This window comes from Apostichopus japonicus, chromosome 20, assembly GCF_037975245.1.
Source record: "Apostichopus japonicus isolate 1M-3 chromosome 20, ASM3797524v1, whole genome shotgun sequence".
NCBI lineage: Eukaryota > Metazoa > Echinodermata > Holothuroidea > Aspidochirotida > Stichopodidae > Apostichopus > Apostichopus japonicus.
The window spans coordinates 27,434,857-27,454,390 of record NC_092580.1 but is presented as its reverse complement, the minus strand read 5'-3'; the positions used below and the strand labels follow the sequence as shown (position 1 = coordinate 27,454,390).

At 37.7% G+C, this 19,534-nt stretch overlaps 2 protein-coding genes across 5 annotated transcripts in view; one reads left to right on the top strand and one right to left on the bottom strand.

The window, feature by feature from the left end:
* Positions 1-3,653, top strand: part of LOC139962150 (laminin subunit beta-1-like) — an 80,197-nt gene extending 76,544 nt beyond the window's left edge. For both annotated transcript variants that reach the window (XM_071962091.1, XM_071962090.1), the window contains one exon: positions 135-3,653. In XM_071962091.1, coding sequence (XP_071818192.1) covers positions 135-277 — 143 coding nt within the window. In that variant the 3' untranslated portion in view covers positions 278-3,653. The remainder of the gene's footprint in view (positions 1-134) is intronic.
* A 905-nt stretch (positions 3,654-4,558) lies between these two features.
* Positions 4,559-18,351, bottom strand: LOC139962151 (N-fatty-acyl-amino acid synthase/hydrolase PM20D1-like). Of its 3 annotated transcripts, none has more exons than XM_071962092.1 (12): positions 18,202-18,351; positions 16,605-16,889; positions 13,815-14,047; positions 13,292-13,378; positions 11,635-11,768; positions 11,193-11,315; positions 10,421-10,496; positions 9,402-9,463; positions 8,834-8,912; positions 8,379-8,450; positions 6,359-6,530; positions 4,559-5,644 (listed from the first exon to the last, which is right to left on the bottom strand). In XM_071962092.1, the coding sequence occupies exons 2-12, from the start codon at positions 16,864-16,866 to the stop codon at positions 5,415-5,417; spliced, it is 1,530 nt and encodes a 509-aa protein (XP_071818193.1). In that variant the 5' UTR covers positions 16,867-16,889; positions 18,202-18,351; the 3' UTR covers positions 4,559-5,414. The 3 variants fall into 3 exon arrangements, with proteins under 3 accessions (XP_071818193.1, XP_071818194.1, XP_071818195.1); XM_071962093.1 differs by having other exon boundaries at positions 18,146-18,267; XM_071962094.1 differs by having other exon boundaries at positions 18,077-18,205.
* Positions 18,352-19,534: the final 1,183 nt, after the last annotated feature.

The window sequence follows — 19,534 nt, the reverse complement described above, 5'->3', positions numbered from 1 at the left end:
TAATAAAGGTTTTAACTATTCCTGTTTGTTTTTTTCTAGTCTGTAAAGAAATTGTCCAACAAGAAACAGTCAAAATGAAGGCAATCAACTTTGACCCTTTTTTTTCTTTTTCCACTTCTCATTTCTTACGCCAGCCATGGAGACCAAATTTGTAGACAATCAGAACACCCTGACAGACTTAACGGACGAAATCGCCGAGCTTAACATGCAGATGGAGGCCGCCATTATACACATACAAGACCAGGCGACGCATTACCGAGAATGTAATAGATTATAGCACTAACGTTTCTTACATCCCCTCCCACCCACCAACCAACCCACCCACCCACACCCACCCCCGAGTGCTAGTTATTTATTTTACCATGTTTAAGGTCACAAACTTGATCTCTTATCTTGTAACCAAAGCTCAATCTTTCTATTTAATAGTCCTTTATAACGAATCCATCGTCTGAACATATCTCGAGTCGAAAAAGCCCAGAAGTTTCAGTAATCTAGCGGTCGTTCTGAGGCTCGCAGAGCCTCTTTGGAATATCTTGCTCTTAATGACAGATATAAAGATTTTTTTGGGAAGCCCATCTTTTGCAGAAGAAAAAGACGAAAGCAAAAGGGCCAAAAAAAAAATCAGAAATGAAAATATCTGCACGCGGACGAAAATAGTGATTACTTTTGTTTTTCATCTTTCTCGAGGTTTGTGAGAAGGATCAAGTATGGTTTTGTTTTGTTGAATATTTCAGTAGAAAAAACCTTCATTTTGTCAAAGGTCTTGACAAGAAGATGATGAAGAAGGAGGAAATGTCTAGTTCAGCTGTAGAATCAAATTCCCTGGAGTAGAAAGGGACCAGAGGTTCGAAATTCGACCCCCATTAGTGTGCTTTAGCTTACAAGTTCTTTTACCTTGACGTTTTCAGTTTAAAAACATACAATTCTTTCATATGATAAAAACAACACAATACATGCTGCATCGATATCCTAAATGGATATCTAATTCTTTCTTATAAAAGCTTTTTTTGCTGTTTGTTTATGGTGCTATAATAACCGAAGGGATCAGGAAGCAAAATCATGTTATCCCATCGAGTAAAACAAAAAAGACGGACGAGCTTTACAGTGTTATTTTCCGCAGAATTTTGGTTTCGGTAGTAGTGTGTACAAACGAATCGAATCATTTTAGTATACGAAGCAGTAACTATTTCTCTATAAATTACATCAAGTCTATGACCAGAAGCTACAAATAAATAACCAAAAGTAGTCCAAAAGTGATTGCTGCACAAGAATTGACCAAATTTTTACCACTTTCTCAGTTTTGGGTAAAATGCTAAAATTTTTCTTTTCTATCGATGGGAGCAACGTTCGAAAACAATTGAACGCAGAACGTTTGCAAGCAAGATTTTATTACTTGAGCAGATCGGTTTAAAGTGTGGAAATTCATTGATCTCTAATTGTGCATGGTCATTGCAACCTATATTAATGTAGTTTCTTTCGACAAAAGATGGTGAGGAGATAAAAAAAAAAAAAGCAAATATGATCGTACTTTTCATTTATGTAGATATTTCTGTCTTGGTTTATACTTAGCTTAAGCGTATTGTTATCTTACAGATCACATTTTAATGTGAAAAGATCAAGAAAGGGGGGGGGGGGCGTGTGGAGAAATCATGTCTTGTTATACAAGTCTCCTCTTTGTAGTTTTGATAAGAAAGATAAAATTGCCCGACGTTTGTCGACGGCAATACAGTATGACGCAAACACGATCAAACCATAACTTTTTAAGGAGGCATGTCGTCCTCGATACTTTTTTTTTCTTCCGTTTTCTTAACATCATTATCCAATTTCCCATGAGATTCGGTTCATTATTTAAGGTCAATTATATAATATTAATTAATATATAATCTTTTAACCTTATTATCTTTGTGCGATAACCATTTGTATATTAACTCCAAATCATTTTTCGTCTCCATTTGTCAAGTAGGACTTTTCCTTTTTCACAAGGCAAAATTTTTCACACTTTTATTTCTGTGGAAAGATCATTTGTGGGCATTCATGCTGGTCCTTGTTTATAGTTTCAGGGAGAAACTACCTCTGTTCTTTTTTTTTGATGGGGGGGAGGGAGGTTTGATATGGGGATGAGGGGAGGTGTTTAACAATGTGCTGCTCTATAGGGATAGGAAAGCCATGAACATTTAAACAAGTTATATTCCATGGAGATAAAATGATATTTGCATATAGAGCCTATGCATTTTCTAGAAAGGTAGAATTTTTCTCGTCTTGGTAGCCAAATTTTGGTCTTTGTGTTAGAACTTGGTTACTTGTTTCACTGCCAGGCCTAGGGAAGTCTGCCACTGCCAAGAATTAGTTTGGTTTTGTTGGCTCTTCTTATTATATTTAAACAAAAATTGGGAAAAGCAGGAACATCCAGTAAAAAAGAGGTATCTTGGAAACTTGTCAGCTACATGTTAACATTTTCTATAGTCATTACAGATTGATGAATTTTAATATGATTTTTGATGCATGATAGAACACAAACCATTTAAATGTCTAACAATGAATATGATCATCCTGAAAAGTTGATTGACAATTACCGGCAAAGTAGCCTTTTTGTTTAAACACATCTTGAATTTTTTACGTTATGGTCTAATTTGATATGAATTTGTACGTTCACATGGTGCCTTAGAAGTTTTTTTGATATTGGTATACACTTTACACTTTCTGCTGTTCAATATTTCAAAAACAAAAGAAAATTAATTGCAACATGATACTTGTAAAAAACAGGAATTCCTTGTAGGTAGTATGCATGATTAATCTATCAAGTTGTTCAAAAATTACGTTATGGTCTATTTTGATATGAATTTGTACCTTCACAAAGTGCCTTAGAAGTGTTTTTGATATTGGTATACACTCTCTGAATCAATTTCGGTTTTTCAATATTTCAAAAATTCAAAAGATAATTGCAGCATAATACTTCTAAAAAACAGGAATTTCTTGTATGTAGTATGCATGATTTATCTATCAAGATGTTAAGAAATGCACATTTTTTCGTTAGCCTTTTGTATCCTAATACAAAAACCATATGGGTAAATTGGTGCCTAAGCTTAACATATATATCTGAATCTGTTGAATTTCCTCCAATAAATTCAATCCTGCCTGTATTTTACAAACTGAAAGTTTATCCCCATCTTAGTGTGCAAGCTTGATAGAGCAACAAAAAGGCTTGCACCCCGAGAGGCAAAAGACTGATGTGTAGGGCAATTAATAATCATAGAAATTTCAAATAATCAGTTTTGCTAAAATAAATAAAGACTTGTTGAATTCTTTGCCTAAAAGGATCCCGCTAATGTTAAGCAAACACAGACACACACAGAACAGTAATTACACACACATCTCCATATTGTATGTAAATGTCTTTCTCAACACTTCCAGTAGTTTTTTTTAGTAAGCTCTATTTGTATGCCATATTTTGAACTTTTGGAATCATATTAAAATCAAGTGTCCTTAATCAAGAAATCCTTCATTTTTTGTCTTTGAATTTGGATTAGAATACCTGCTATGCAATCAGTTATGAAATTTCTAGAGTTTTTGAGATCAAAACCAATGATTTAGAATTAATTTTGTTTTTTTGTCCAATTTTGGTTTTTGTAATAACACCAAGAGGTTTTCTCTAATTAATCTGCCTTGTTTCTTCTTTTTGTCTTCTCGCTCATTTTGTTGTGTGTTTTATCAGTGATCTTCACTTTACTGCTTGATACCATTATACCTATAGTGTTACTGGAAGTGCCACTGAGAAGTATAGTTTAACATTGGGGAGAAAAATGAAAGTTAATTGGGTACCATATCTGAAACCACAATTTGCAAAGGCTGTGCAAGATCTCAAAGCAGGTTTCGCATGAAAATCATTGCTTTGAAATGGTCATCCCCCATCTCACTCCCCCCATCCCCCATCCCCACCCCCATCTGCCCCTCTCCCTCATGTCAAAAATATTTTGATTTATTCCATTGGTTTTTGAGGCTCCTTCATTCTTGAGACCCCAGTCGGATGAAAATGACTCAACAACAGAGAACACTGAAGATGATTTTTTTAATTTACTGATCTGAACAGATTTTAATCTTTATTGTTGACATAATTAAAATTGTTGCAAAGTTATCATTGATTTCATAAAACTATTACAAAACTTCATAGGAATAAAAAAAAAGAGGAGTTCTGAAATACTGTGACCATTTCATGATGCATTCCTTTGCTCCGGGTCAGGTTTGTGAAATAGGCTTTTCAAAACAAATCATTTCTTTGTATGAATTAGAAGCACCCAACCATTATAGCGATTTTTAACAATTTAAAGTGTTTATTAACAATTATAGTGTTTTCTTTAACAATTATAGTGTTTTTTAACAATTATAGTGTTTATTAAAGGATGACCATAGGCATATTTAATGTTATGCAATAACAAAGAAACACTTGACAGCTGGTTACAAGTTGCTATAGGTCTTTTGAAGATTTGAAAATTATTTAGTTACCTCATAATCTACCGTATGAATAAATCTTGTAAACAATTTTAACTTGCACCTTTCTTTCTCAAAAAAAAAATGATAGAAAACAGAAATCCTGTTACGACATGTAATCGGAAGAAAGACATTGTTATTTGCAATCAATTAATATGAATATAAAGTTATGTCTTTGGCATATATTTCACAAGACAACCACAGACCTATAAAGTACATATTCCAGTTAAACGTTCACTAAATATCACTTGTGCAGCGAACCTGACATGGTTTCCAACTAACCAGTGCCATTGTAGAGTTAGCTAGGTAACCTAGATAATTTGACATTCATGAATAGCCCTATTACCATGGTTACTTTATTTGATAGATATGGTGAAGATATTTGAAACAAAATACATATCTACAATCTATACCCTGCTTTATTAGTTAAAACGAGATGATGATAAAACTTTTTTATGAAAGGCACATCCATACTTTTTCTTATTTTTACCTTTTATATGCTAAATATTCACCTCATTGAGTATATATAAAAACACACACACACATGTGTGTTCACACAAGAGTCACTACATTAGGCAACTCCATATCAAACTATCATGCACTTTAATTGGTAGTAACAGACAAAATTATTAAATTAGATACTGCATTCAATTCATTGTTGCATATTATATAGTTACTAACAAAGTATCCATATATACCTTTATTACATATCAACGACTGTTGTTTCTTACCATTTATTTGGGGGAGGGGAGGGGTGGGGGAGGGGTGGGGTTCTCTCTTTAGCATATGATTTACCAATAACAAACCAACACTTTGTTCACATTCCTCATTAAGACATTCATCCATCCATGGCACAAACGTGACACTCTAAATTGTAAAATCCTGGGCAATGGTAGAGAAGGCAAGCTGATTTGGATCCACTAAGGACTTCACAGTTCATCAGTATGGGCATGTTTGGAGAAGACCTCCTTTGAGTCTGCGTTTGCCATGACGTGATAGTAAAAGTTCACCGTTGCTTGTATGTTCTTCAAGCTCATTCTCTCGTTGAGGCCGTGGAATCGGGCCAAGTCACTCTGCACCATCAGCGTGGGACAGAAACGGTAGATCTGATCCGTCATGTTCCAATAAAACTTTGTATCGGTGTTTCCTATCATGACAGCTGTTGGAGATCATCAAAATAACATGAATAATTAATATCAAATCAAGTCACTGATTTATCGAAACAAGATGCCATTATTTTTATGATCCGAAATGAGTATGACATTGAGAGAGGTAGGAAAACTTTTTCAAAACTTCGCAAATTCTATTTTTCAAAAGTCTATTTTTTCTTTTGTCTTTTTAAAACAAATACATATGATTTTGACCTACCACACTATTATAGTACAGTTATTTAGCCTAGCCTACTTTGCATATTAGTATCTCGGCTTAAGCTATGAGTGACATTAACTGTGGTAGCTAACTACCAGAAATTAAAGTATACTTTGTTATACAAACCGAAAAACTACTTAAACGTCCAACAGAATATAATTCTAGCAATTCTTTGAATCTGGTGGAAAGGGGAATATCACTCTAAAACAGCTAACTGAATAAAGCGCTTGTTTTTGGCACCAGCCTGTTCAGACCAAAGCCCCCTGACAGGGCCCCTGGGGACAACTATGACACTGGTCCCACTTTCTGAAGTCTTCACTACCATTTAGGGTACTAGGAGAATACAGTATTCTTTATCTCATATTTCCGGGGGGGTTATAGCCCGCTTTGACCCACCACCCCCTTCCTCTTATAACTCATTGTGGGTTGTTCAAATACCTCAAAGTTATTAGTGAAGAGCTGGTATTCCAACATATCTCTCACACACTTGCTATGTTCTACTCACATGGTGCTATGATGGCATCGGGGAAGACTTGTTTGATGCTGCGGGCCACCACCTGGTACCCGTACACGTCATCCCCGTACGGTGAGGTGGGGGAGGGGTCAATGTCCCACACTGCATACCTTGTCAGGTTCACCCTCTCGTCTCCGACCAGCATCTTATCATAATTGACCACCTAATAAAAATAGTGAAGAACAATTTTCGAAAAATAGCTTTCATACAAAAAAAAATAGCTCGCAGGCAGATGAAGAAAGTTTTGTTGAGGGTAATGAACATTTCAGCACTTAACCTACACCGACCTCCTTCCTCTGCCTTCCAAACCTACAATTCTGAGGAACTGTAAGTTTAATCGGTCTGGATTTCCATTAACATGCATCTTGCTGGTATCACCTCTGTGATGATGAAATGCCTAGCTACGATATGTTGATCAGACATTAAGATATCGAAACCAGACGGCCTACGGTGTTTCGGTGTTTTCATGTTCAACTTGCCGATATAAACACACAGGATTTATTTATGTTACACTATTGTTGACTTCATGTGATATCGCTGAGGTAGAACATGCATGTGAGTCACATGACTGATTTGGTTAACAAAGACAGACAGCCACTGGTTTTTGTGATTCAACATTTAATCACCAAATTATCCGAAACCATCGTCAAAACAGTATTTTAAACCATTTTATACTTCAAATGATCCCCAATACACACGCATTGACTATAGTGGGCTTTACACAAAGTTTCCAATTTCCACCAAGGTATGCTTAAATATTTCAGACATTTAATATACTATTCCACATTAGTCGACAGGGGACTTGCAAAAGTGTCGATGAAAATCTAAGCATTTGCTGAAACGCTTTAATTAATTCTTTGAGCAATAATGTTAGAAAGATTTTCTACAGATGGGCTAGAAATGAAAAGTAAGGCACATGATATGATCTTTGACTTTATACCATTTTTACAAGGTATTCAACTTTATTCTTTTTCTAATCTAAAGCGATATTCGGTTCTCATGCTTTCAAGCACTTCAAGCCTTTGTTTGGTTTAATTACCTTTCTGATGCTGTTTCCATCTTTTAAGTACCATAATAATTCTATTTATTTGTTACTGGTAAAAACAAGACAACCTTAATTTCAAAGTAATGAATTTCTACTTTATTAAAATTAGCACCAACTTGGTAAGTTCTCTGAGTGACAAAACGTTAGAAGCCAAATAAAACTATTAACTAGAAGCTCAAATTAATCAATTTTCCTTCCGGGACAATATCTAGAATTCTATTTTGACCGCTCAGAAACTATTGCTTTTCGATACTACTCCGTATGTATACCGTAATTACCCACTGAATACAAAAAGGTACTTTTAGAGCAGAACTGTGCAAATGAATTTGAAACATTATGCTGGTTCCAAAATTAAAACTTTCATTCCAAGAGCCTTTCCATTTAATGTTGTAAAAATCAGACCGCCATTTGGGTGTAGAGAAGTCATAGAAATTGTGAGTGTTAGCAAAAAGCAGTGTTGTAGCCTTTCAGAGTTACTATGACAACCAGAGACGAGTTCTGCAGACCTTGTTTATATCTGAAAGCACATTCACACTAACAAGTCTTTGTTTTAATATGTTTGTGTGCAATTGTTTTTAATGCTTTACAGCATGTCAAAAAGTCCCTGAAAAAATACAATTTGTTACTCTAGGCCAACAAGATTAACAACAGGGTAAAATGGAATTGGTCAAAAGCCTCAACCATTTGCAAATGTCAGTATGATATTGATATAGCTTGTTATCCAATCAAATGTTAGTATGATATAGCTTGTTATCCAATCAAATGTTAGTATGATATAGCTTGTTATCCAATCAAATGTCAGTATGATATGGCTTGTTATCCAATCAAATGTCAGTATGATATGGTTTGTTAAGAAAGAGGTGCAGCTATATAAGAAAGTTCCATCGACCTTGTTACTTTCTGGAGTTAATATTACACTTATAAATGAGTCTAAACATTTACCTCCTGACATGGGCCGTCACTTACCTCTTCGATGGACTGTGTTGGATGAATGCGGTGATTAACGATACCCCACCCTAACGGAGCCAGTACATTAATCTGCATAATTTTATAGAAAATATGAAACAAATAGCACACATAAATGGGTGAATCGCACAAGCAAAAACAATCCAAGGAATAGTCAATTAATATTGTGTTTTCTTTTTTTCAGCTATCTTCCTCCCACTAACCCTCTAGAGGTTCCCCTCCCCCGCCCCCCCCCCCCCCATGTTCCATAAAAATGATTTGACCCTCACAAGATAATTTACAGCTCTGTGATATTTCCCAAATGGAATCATATTTTGCTTATAACTTTTTGGGGGAAGTCCTTCATGACAGTTAAATTTATCATATGTAAACCAAGGATGATGAGATCTTGCAAGAAATACACCTTGTTTATTATGAGCTGAATGAGGAGTGGTCTTACTTATGACAAATTTTACCTTTGTGCCCCCTGATACCATGGTAACCGCAGTAGTAGTCCTGATGAGTGCATTTGTTGACGGCTTCATTGACATGATCCTAAAACGAATGCAAAAAAATGGGATTGAAACGACTGCCCATTATCTGTAAGCCATGTTTGAGTTAATATTTTATCGATCAGCAGATGTGGGATTTGATGTATTATGCCATGACCGAACAATCCAGCCGGGATTGCTTGATAAAATTATGTTCTATGTTTCGATACCCTTTTCTTCCATTTTAAATTACACAATTCTTTATTCTTTCTTTCTCTTGAGAACCACAAATATTTTGCAATGATTTTGAGCTGAATAATACTTTCAACAAGACTGTCAGTGAAATATTTGTAAAATATTAACTGGAGTATGATTAAACAAGCAAGAAAATTTGACAATTTTTATTTCAAGGTATACAATTCATCACAGTATTGGAAAATCCCAATTCTTTGTCAACTTAAACCCCATGCCCTATAACCGCAACACCTCACCCCCCCCCCAGCCCCATCATCATCCCTGCCCTCATTCCCTTCTCCAGCTCATTCTATCTTACCAGCTGACAACTGGACCAAAGAACCACAGGTTGGTCAGAACAAATTTCAATGGAAACACAGCCTGTTATGATGAACAAAAATTGCAAATGATCAATTCTTCTTTACAGGCACTGGGATGGGGAATGAGGGGGTATGGGGGGAATGGGGATTGGGGTGGATGGGGGACAAGGGGACACTTTTGCTCCCTGTTTTACTTGTTTTTATGTACATAAGTCCACATTACCTCAGGAGTAACACATAGAAATTTGAATCAGATGTTACCTTTACCATTCATAGCTGACATTCATACTGCTTCGATTTACAAAAGTAAGGCCAAACAGGTCAATTTAAAATCATCCAGGGTCTTGCTACAAATTCAGGGATATACCCTAGGAAAGAACATAATATCCACGATATTTCCAGGTACTTGGCACAAGAATTCCAGGGACTGTGCCCAGAAATTGGGACCTCTGGTCACCTAATAAACATTACATACACAGCCAGCCATAAAATGATTTTGGTGTAATGTAGCAACCAATAAATTCCATGTTGCAGCTAAACTGTATAGTCTCCATGTCTAAGCTTACTTTGAGATTTCAGAAAGCCTTCTCCTAAGTATGATAAATTCTTAGGACACACTTAAAAATATATAAAAATTCTCTACCACTGAGAATTAGTGTATACAATGTTGACAGATCTAACAGCTAGGCTAGTATATATATAGTAGGATCAGTTGTGTTAGGCTACATTTTGGTAACACATATATGAGACTGCTCCTTTGCATACTACCATATATTTAAATTTATGGAAAAGTATAATTATATATTTGTTCGCAGATAATATTTAACAACTACATGTTGGTGCAATATGTGTTTTATTGATACACACCTCAAAGAGAAATGGTTTTATTAGCTTCATTTTTCATCTGGTCTAATGTAGCATTAACATAGAGAGAGAGACAGTTATAGTCTGACCCTCTAAGCAACAACTCATGGGACAGAGGGCCAAGGTATGTAGACTCTGCACTGTTTATACTCACTTCTGAAGCAATGGCCTCCATTAAGCCTTTCTCCGGCCCTCGACCAAACATTGATGGGTGTGGATTTGCCTCAAGTCTACATATAGAAAATGGAATCAATGATTTTGTAACAATAGTGTCAGTCTGGTTTAAACAAAGATTAGAAACAATCCTGTAAAAAAATTATTTTAAAAAAATTATAATTTCAAGACTCAAATGAAGTTCCTATCCATTCAGTAATTTCTATTCAATTTCTTGATTTAATATCTTCTCATTCTAGATCAAGCCCTCTACTGTGTAAAGGCACTGGAATGTAAACCACACATAAAACATGAGTCAGCAAAATTTATAACCACAAGATATGTTTGAATATGCATGGGAAAAAGTGATTAGGTGTTACAGGTCAAAGGTCATCTAGCAGTTATTATTCTATGAGGCAGTATGGTGGTGTTATGAAGCTCTTTTCTTCGTAAAATATGTCTATTCTACTTGGTCTTTGCCAAGGTCGATCATAACTGTTGAGCTATGGGGTTTAAGGGGTGCTCCATTTTTTTGAGGTCAAAGTTCATTGAAGGATCCTTTCATTTTCTAAGAGTCATGCTTAACATTGCTTGAAGTATCGTACCTATCAATCCTTACCAAAATTTGCTAATGGTGATTGCAGAGTAGTGACTGCATACCGATACAAAGACCAAAGGTTATAAGCTCAAAGCATTTAACATCTGTCTTGCTATACAATGTCAATAGTGTATGAACCTTTACCCGCAAATTGGAGCCCTAGTTCCGTACTAACCTGGACAAAGCCTTTGCCAGGAGGCCAAGATTCGATTCTTTTCCCGGCATCGAAGAATGGCCGGTCGCAATGGCTTCTACTGTTATATTTAAAGTGACTGCACCTTTCTCTGCGACGCTAACTCTAAAACAAAAATAACGCGAATACTAAACGAAAATACAGTTTAAAGTGAGTGAGTAGATTACATAAGCATGCAAACCACAGACAAGGTATGACTTAATATGTAAATTTCATCCCGTGGGGATCTTCCCCAAGGGAGAGTTCATGAGCAGTGGGTCCAAATATAACGAGGGATGCTTCGCGCACAACTTATCTTAGATTTAGAAGAAATGCTTGTGCACCTGCCTGAAGGAAGACATAAAGAAGGATTTCAAGGATTCAAAAAATTGTGCAGCTCTTCTCTCTGAGATTGAGTACGGTAACATAGGCAAAACAAACTCACAGTGCTATTGGAGACTCTATCCCCCGGAATGCTCCCTTGAGGATTGTCGATCCTTCATCGAGCAGGAACTCCAATCGGACACCACGAGCAGCCAGCGCTTTACTTATCTCCCCTGCACCTTGGTATCCTGCCACCTGCCAAAAGCAAACAGAAACAAATACAGACTTTGAAAAAGAAAATCATCTTTAAAAAATAGTCAAATTTCAACCCTTTCTATTTAAAAGATGACTCTCTTTTTTTGGGGGGGGGGGGGATAATTCCTTGCCTCTGGTTTTAGTAAAAAAAAGAAAACTGAAAACAGCTTCTAAGGTATTGAAAACACTTTAAAAATTCATGTTTTGCAAACCTCAACAGAATTCTCATGATATCACTATCAATGACATCACACTGTCATATCATAACAGTCTTCCTTTTTTTTTTTAATCTGTTTGCTCATCATTTGCGTATTAAAGATTGTAGAATAAATGCTAATTTGACAAAAGAATTAACCTTCTACACATAGTCATACTAATGTCACAGTAGGCTACCTACCTATCTGTACTGAAACAGATGGCCTAGGTTAATTGACTGCCTTCCCTGAGCACTAGCGCCACTGAGCATTGGTTTTCCTCTGGATATTGGCGCTTTATAAATTTGCATTTATTATTATTATTAACAGAATGGATGTCCTTGTTATTTATTGAAAGCTGACTTTGAAGCAGCTTGTTTTTCCAGCATTTTTTTGGGGGGGGGGGGGGGGGGGGGGATGGGGGGAAGTTTACAAAACCTACAAAATGTCAGTCATAAGATTGCAAACTAGTCTCACTTAGACATGCTGTTGGATTTTTCATCAAATGATATCATGGGCAAGTTATTACCGATTTCAGTTGGTTTTCAACATTTTGTCAGCCAGACACTTTCACATAGTAATATCAACCCTCTGTAAGATTACAATTTAAGATAAAGAAATGATTTTTGATGCATTGTTTAGAATGAAACTGTCTAGTAACTTGTTATGGGATTTGGGTTTCAAATACCATCACTGTGAGTTTCATTTGAATGCTGGGAATACTTGTCATTAAAGGTCTACGGACACCGATGATCAACAGTGTCCTCATCACTCTGATAGGTAATAAAATTCATAAAAAATAGCTGCAAATCTCATCAAAATCCATCAAAGATTGACTATTTTACAAGTCTTTTCTTATTATTCTAGTTTTATGTATGAATAAACATTAGCTAATTATGCACATTGATGATGTAAAGGGAGTGACTGCCTGATTTTGTGTTATGTTCATTCCTTTGTTTTTGAAATATTTTTTCAAGGACACTGACCACAGGTCAGTGTCCTTCAATTTTTTGAATATTTTATTGCCTTTTTGAAAAGGGTAACATCGCATTATTCAAATTGTAATAAGGAGTTAAACTATTAAGGCCTAAATTAAGAAATTTTGATGAGTGCAACACTCCATGTCATAGTTTGCACATATTTAATGAGCTTCCAGATTTATCAAAGCTCCAAATGTGTATATCTCATAAACGAAAAGAGGTTTTCGAAAAATTTCAACAGATTTTGAATGAGATTATCACACACAACAAATGTAAGGCATATGGGCAAGATGCAGAATCTGTGCTTACTACAGAGTTAATTTACAAAATGTATGAAGGCTGCTTATACCTCTTCATCAAAACCTAGTCCTATGTAGAACGATCGAACGGGCAGGTTACCACTCTTCAGACGAAATTCCAAGGCTTCCATTATACCCTGAAAGGACACCAGGAATGTAACAAACGTAAGACATGATAAACACCGTGTGGTACATGGGAGGGGGAGGGATGGGGTAAGGAAAGGGAAGTGTGGGGTTGGGGTGGGGAAGTGTGGGGTGGGAAAGGGAAGTGGGTGGGAAAGTAAAGTGGAGTGGGAAAGAGAAGTGTGGGATGGGAGTGGAAAGGGAAAGTGAGTTGTGGGTGGGGTGGGGTGGGGAAAGAGGAGTTGAGTTTGGGTGTGGTGGGGGTGGGTGGCAAAGGAAAGGGGAAGTGGTATGTGGGGTAGGAAAGGGAAAGGAAAGTGGAAGGGAAGTGGAGAGTGGGGTGGGAAAGGGAAGTGGGGGGGGAGATCTGAGTACAATGGTACTACACAGGGCTCTAAAATTGTGACTGAGCACTTTAAAAATAAAGGAAAGATAAATAAAAACACTTACCATGACACTGTTTTTGTTGTCAATGGTACCTCTACCGTATAGGAAGCCATCCACAATCCGTCCCTCGAATGGTGGCACATCCCATACCTGCTGGTCGACGGGTACTACATCCATGTGTGCGGTCAGCATGTACGGTGTAAGGGACGGATCTGATCCATCAACCGTGTACAATAAGCTATACGTATTGATGGCTTCTTTCTTGATTAACTTTGAGCTGTGTACAAGAGGAAATGCTGGCATACATGCCGGGAGGAAAGGGGAGGGGGGAGTTAAAATAGGTCAGAATAATCTAATCATAATTAACCAAAACAAATAAGAAAAAAAAAATTGACCAAAATGTCTCCTTGCCATGTCTACATACAGGACGTAATCGATATGGAATTTTTGAGAGAAAAGTAGGTCTTCATACATAACTTCATCATAACATCAAAGAAACCAACCGGCGACCCCCACCCCCCCCCCCCCCACCCCCCACCTCCAAACACATGCATTGCCAGTGAAAGCATTTTCACACTGGGACATTGATCTCATACAGGAGATCCACTCCAGTAAGAACAAGGCCCTTTGTCTTTATTTTCATGTGATCTTGGCAAACCATGTTGCTTTAATATCCATTTTTGAGCTTACTGTAACTTGAATATGATGTTGTGTACAGTAACAGCACAAATTACCCTTCCTTGTGAGAATATGTAAAGAAGTGCAAATTTGCAAAACATACATTTTAGTCATTTTGTCTTGGAAAATTAAGCACCTCTTTAATTCATAAGTAAGGGCTGGTAGCCTGGTACTCAAAAAGATTGTTATAATATAAATAATATAATCCAATTTCCTTTCACTAAATTTTCGTTAAGACTTTTATGATATCTCTAATGCCATGCAGTTACATATAATCCTGTATTAGTCGTATGTTTTCAAAGCCCATGGCAATGCCGAGTGAAAAGACATGCAAATTATATAACAGCAAATTCTCTAACATTCACTTAAACTTATGAAGATAGCTGCATGGTTTATGAGATAGCTGTGTAACAAACAGACTCTGTTATCTTTTTTTATATCATGCACATTATGCAGGTGCATATCATGCATAGTATGTATATAAAGTCTGGGTAGCTGATCACAACCTGACAGGCGCGGCGGAACGGAAAAATCATTGGGGGGGCTAATGTGTGGAGACTATCTAAGCGGAGCGCCACCATCGGTTGGCGCGGAGCGCACAAGAAAATTTTGGGTTTTTTCAAACCCCCAGATGGCCGGAAACGGCACTTTCCGAGTGTTTAATGCTGCGAATACCTAGCCCTAAAATATGGGTCTCACGCCTGCAATTTCTCAGATTGCACGTAAAAGTCTGTAAAAACATTGTAATTTGTATATTCGATGGTTTTTTAAAAGAGTAGCTATTACTCGTAGTGTACTCGCAAAGATGTTTTTGAGTGTAGTAAGGGCAGTGGCGGAGCTAGAGTATTGGTCAGGGAGGGCAAGAATGGTCTGTAGGGGCGCTTTCGACACTATCTAAGCGGAGCGCCACCACAGGTTGGCGGGGAGAGTACAGAAAATTTTTGAGTAAAGATACTTCCTAGATTGCAGGAAATGACCCTCTCCGGGGCCTTGCTAACTTGCAGATAAACGGAGAATAAATAGGTGTCGTCGGAAAATTACACCAACAGAATATGACAAATGTCAATAGGTATATGAGAGCGCAATAAAATAGTCAAAAATCGCGAATAAGTAAAAAGTAGTGAAAAGCTGAAAAGGGCGCCAGCAGTCCATTTGAGTCCGTCAGGGGGGGGGGGCATCCGCCCCCTGACTGTATATATGGACGCTCCGCCACTAAGTAAGGGGATGTTGGAGAACTGGCTGAAATGAGGAAAATCATTGGCCTAAGACGAAATTGTGTTGCGCTTACCGGTACTCACACTCACTGCTTCCACTTTTCACGGGGCGTGAAGACGCGGTTGGGGTGACAATGTGGTCTATAGCCAGGGGACGGGCCGAGGGTCCCCCAGCAATTACTTAAATTATTACACCTATAGAGTATACGTGTGCATCGGACAGATCGACAAGTATGCATTGAAAAATGGGCAGATGCACGTTTCGGAGCCTTGGTAAATATTGGGGGGGCTTATCATGCATTTGCCCCCTCAACTTTTTTATTGGGGGGGCTGAGCCCCCCCGGTTCCGCCGCCACTGCAACCTGACATCTCAGTGAAAGACATAACGCCTATGTCGCAGGCTGTAGACGAACCTGGTAACAAAAAGCCAACCAGCAACTTTAGAGAACTTTTTTTATTTGATTTTAGTTGTAAGTTAACTTTATTCCAGTTTTGTTGAATGCCTGGTTAACCTGTACACGTATGACATATATATCTTTGTAAACAACGCTTAAGACAGAGAAAACTGTGAAGTAATTTATCACAGTTCAACAAAACAAGATGGCCACTGTATCACGTGACGACACTACTGTAGATGTAAATCACTTGGATATAACATGGACTATAAAGCACTCATGAACACAAAGTCAACCCACACTCACCCACCATTTTATGATGTCCAATATTAAGAACACATTGATAACGGCATTTCTACACTCTTTAGGTCAAGTCCAGCCTACAGATGATTGCGATTCTGTACCTTTCTGTTAACTTAATATTCATTCGAAATTTTCTCTTTAAAAGATAGATACAAGTTATATATGTAGTTAAAAAAAACCTCACCACACTTCTGGTATGACCATACTTTGAATAGAATCACTAGAAAGACAACATATCTTGAGCAGTTTGTCGAAAAACTTACCCCTTTCTAATAACGTGTGCATATCTAATATCCCTGAGAGCATGATATCTGTATTACTCCACGCGATGGTCTTGATTCGAATAGCTTCCTGAAAGTGTTTCGTCATCTCATCGGTGAGCTTGATGAAATCCGCATCTTCCGGAGAACACTTCCCGACATTTGGTTGTTGAGAGGGAAACGTCAGGGTTCTTATAAGCATCACCGTTACCAACAGGGTAATACCAAGAAAGATCAATTTCAGTGCAGTGCCAAGCACACCCATTCTTTCAATATTACAGTATATATCTGCCACAGGGAAGAAAAATGTTAAGAAATAAGATGCTATATATATTTATTTTGTAAAGTGTGTCAGGAATGTTTCTTGACATTAAATATCTTGTATCATTGAAAATGTTCAAGTATCATTGAAGATGCTTAATAGTATCATTGAATATGCTTAAAAGTATCATTGAAATGTGCATGTGTCATATGGACACTAGCCTTAGACCCTACAAATGTATTTGTGGTTTTATGATGACGACTTTCCCCATCTCTGTTTTATCTTTTGCAGCAACTTTTTAAAGATTTGATTAAAAGGAAAATTAAGTATGAAAAATCAGTGTTGTTTATGTGTCTTTCATTTCAACGTGAACGTATAGTTCAGTACATTCCACTACCGAATCCTTATACCTAGTTTAGTTTAGTAGAAAAAAGGATCAGGAGGGACACTTAAGTCCCCATCAAGGACCCTATAGAGAGAGAAAAAAAAACTGACGACACAGACACTCAGACCCGATTACAATGCTTAAAGTGCTTGTCCAAAGCATTCTTAAACCCATTCACACTACTTGCAAGTACAACTTTCTCAGGCACCTACTAGGCCCTAGCCTTCTAGAATTAAAGGGTGTGAAGACTCTCGCAAAAAGAAACGTCTAATGCTGGTAATCTGACCTAGTTTCTATTGAGGTGTAACAGAAGTGTAAGACACCACCATCGATCCCAGAAAATACACACACAGCTTGCTACCGTCGGTAATTAGACACTAGAGTACAGTCAGTACACACAGCTGCGGTAAATACCCACAGCACAGTATACAAACGATACAGCGATGGACATCTCAGGTCCAGCTAAAGATAACAAGGTATCACGTTTCATAACTGTCTGCATTTTGTAACGACACGAACAAAACGTCACTTGCAAGCAACAGAAAGTTAACTTTTTCAGATGGCCGCACACAGTTTGGGGCGAGTCTTCAATGCCTTTAACCCTTACCACATACTGAATAGAAGGAAGGGCAGCACATAGCTAAGTCTAGGATAACTCCCAGATAGGATATGACATTGTAAAATCAGCCAATTTACTAACGGTAAACATAGCATAGCGCCACACATTAAGCTTAGGCCTACTTATACCAGCTACTGCCAATACTATTTGTATGTATAGTGTGATCTGTGTCAGCGTATCCCGATTAGCCTTAATTAGGCTACCAGTACCAGCGGCGATGGCCTGGGCATATTTCTCATAAACGAATTGTGTTCTTTTTTCTAGAATAACAGTCTCACTGCAATAACGACAGATCGGGCCTGTTTGGATTAGGCTTCTGTTGTCTACCACAAACCTTTCCAGATCAACGAACGGTTTGATTTCCTTGAATATATGCCTCTCCGTGATTCTGTGTAAATAGTACTATAGGTACCGCAACAGAAATTTCCAAGGGTAGTGCTAACAACAGGTCGAACCTAGCCAAAATTGAAGTTGCGCAATACAGTGTATCAGCTAGCCGTGGTTGGTATGCCGTGGGCATACATGCGTCGACAATTTTGTAGTTTGGTACTTTCTCTAATCCCTCAGCCTCCTCAGGAATACGATGACGAAGCGAATTCCTTACTGCTCGTGCACAGATACTGCCCCACTTGTCTTTACAACTTTCTGAGCTGTTACCATGTTTGATGAATTGATGAATTGCATACAACACTAAAGTACGGGAGAGTCCTCCCCCGGTGAAACCACAACAAAGTTATTCCACAATGGGGAACTGCGGTGGGGCAGTATAGTGGGGAAGCAAGCGAACAGTTTGGGCAGATAGTTTGAAAGTGCAAAAACGCGCATGTGTAAGGTTCTCATCACAGGAAAATGTTATGGGTCTAGGAAACAAGTATATGCCCTACCCACCCCCCCCCCCCCACTACCCCCTTCCTTACGATATTCATCATCGTTGCACGCTGTTAAATACCCAAGGATTAATTCGATATAATACCAATATTAATTGTTCGCCTATGTTCTGTCATTCAGTGATTCAGTGTACCACTACTCAATTTATAGGAATTAAGTGAGCCCTGAGTATCTACCAACAAGTAATTGTAAGTTGAGATTTTTGGTTTCCCGAAGGTGGCATACTCCTATTATAGTTTATATCGATCCGCCCAATTGTATTCCTATCTCAGGAAAAGTAACAAACAACAGGAGAACATCTTTTTTTTTTATATGTTTTCAATCAGCATTTTGGGTTGTTGTGGCTTGCATGTTCAATAACATGAATGGAAGTACATGTGGTGCATAAATTGGGTCAATGGAGATAATTTTAGACCCCTTCAGGCCTCACAGGAACAGCGTACGAAAATTGTTTACTACTGTGTAAAGAGGTTTGTTTACAAGTGACGAAACCCTCAGGCTCGCATAACAAAAGTGTGCAAGTCATGATACGGAAAATTGATGGTGCCATGAAAGGTCAACTTGTTAGCTATGCAGTGATGTGTAGCGTTGTGCTAATGAGAACTTCTATCTGGACTTAAAGACCGCATTACATTTGTGATTTAGTGTGTAAGTCAATGGGGCTTTTAAAAGGCCTATTTGTTACCCGGAATGGAAAACTATCCAATCACTCTTACCGACCATTCAAAATTGTGAGGGGGTCCGCGAATTGCAAATTCGGCCATGACTATAACGCGGAT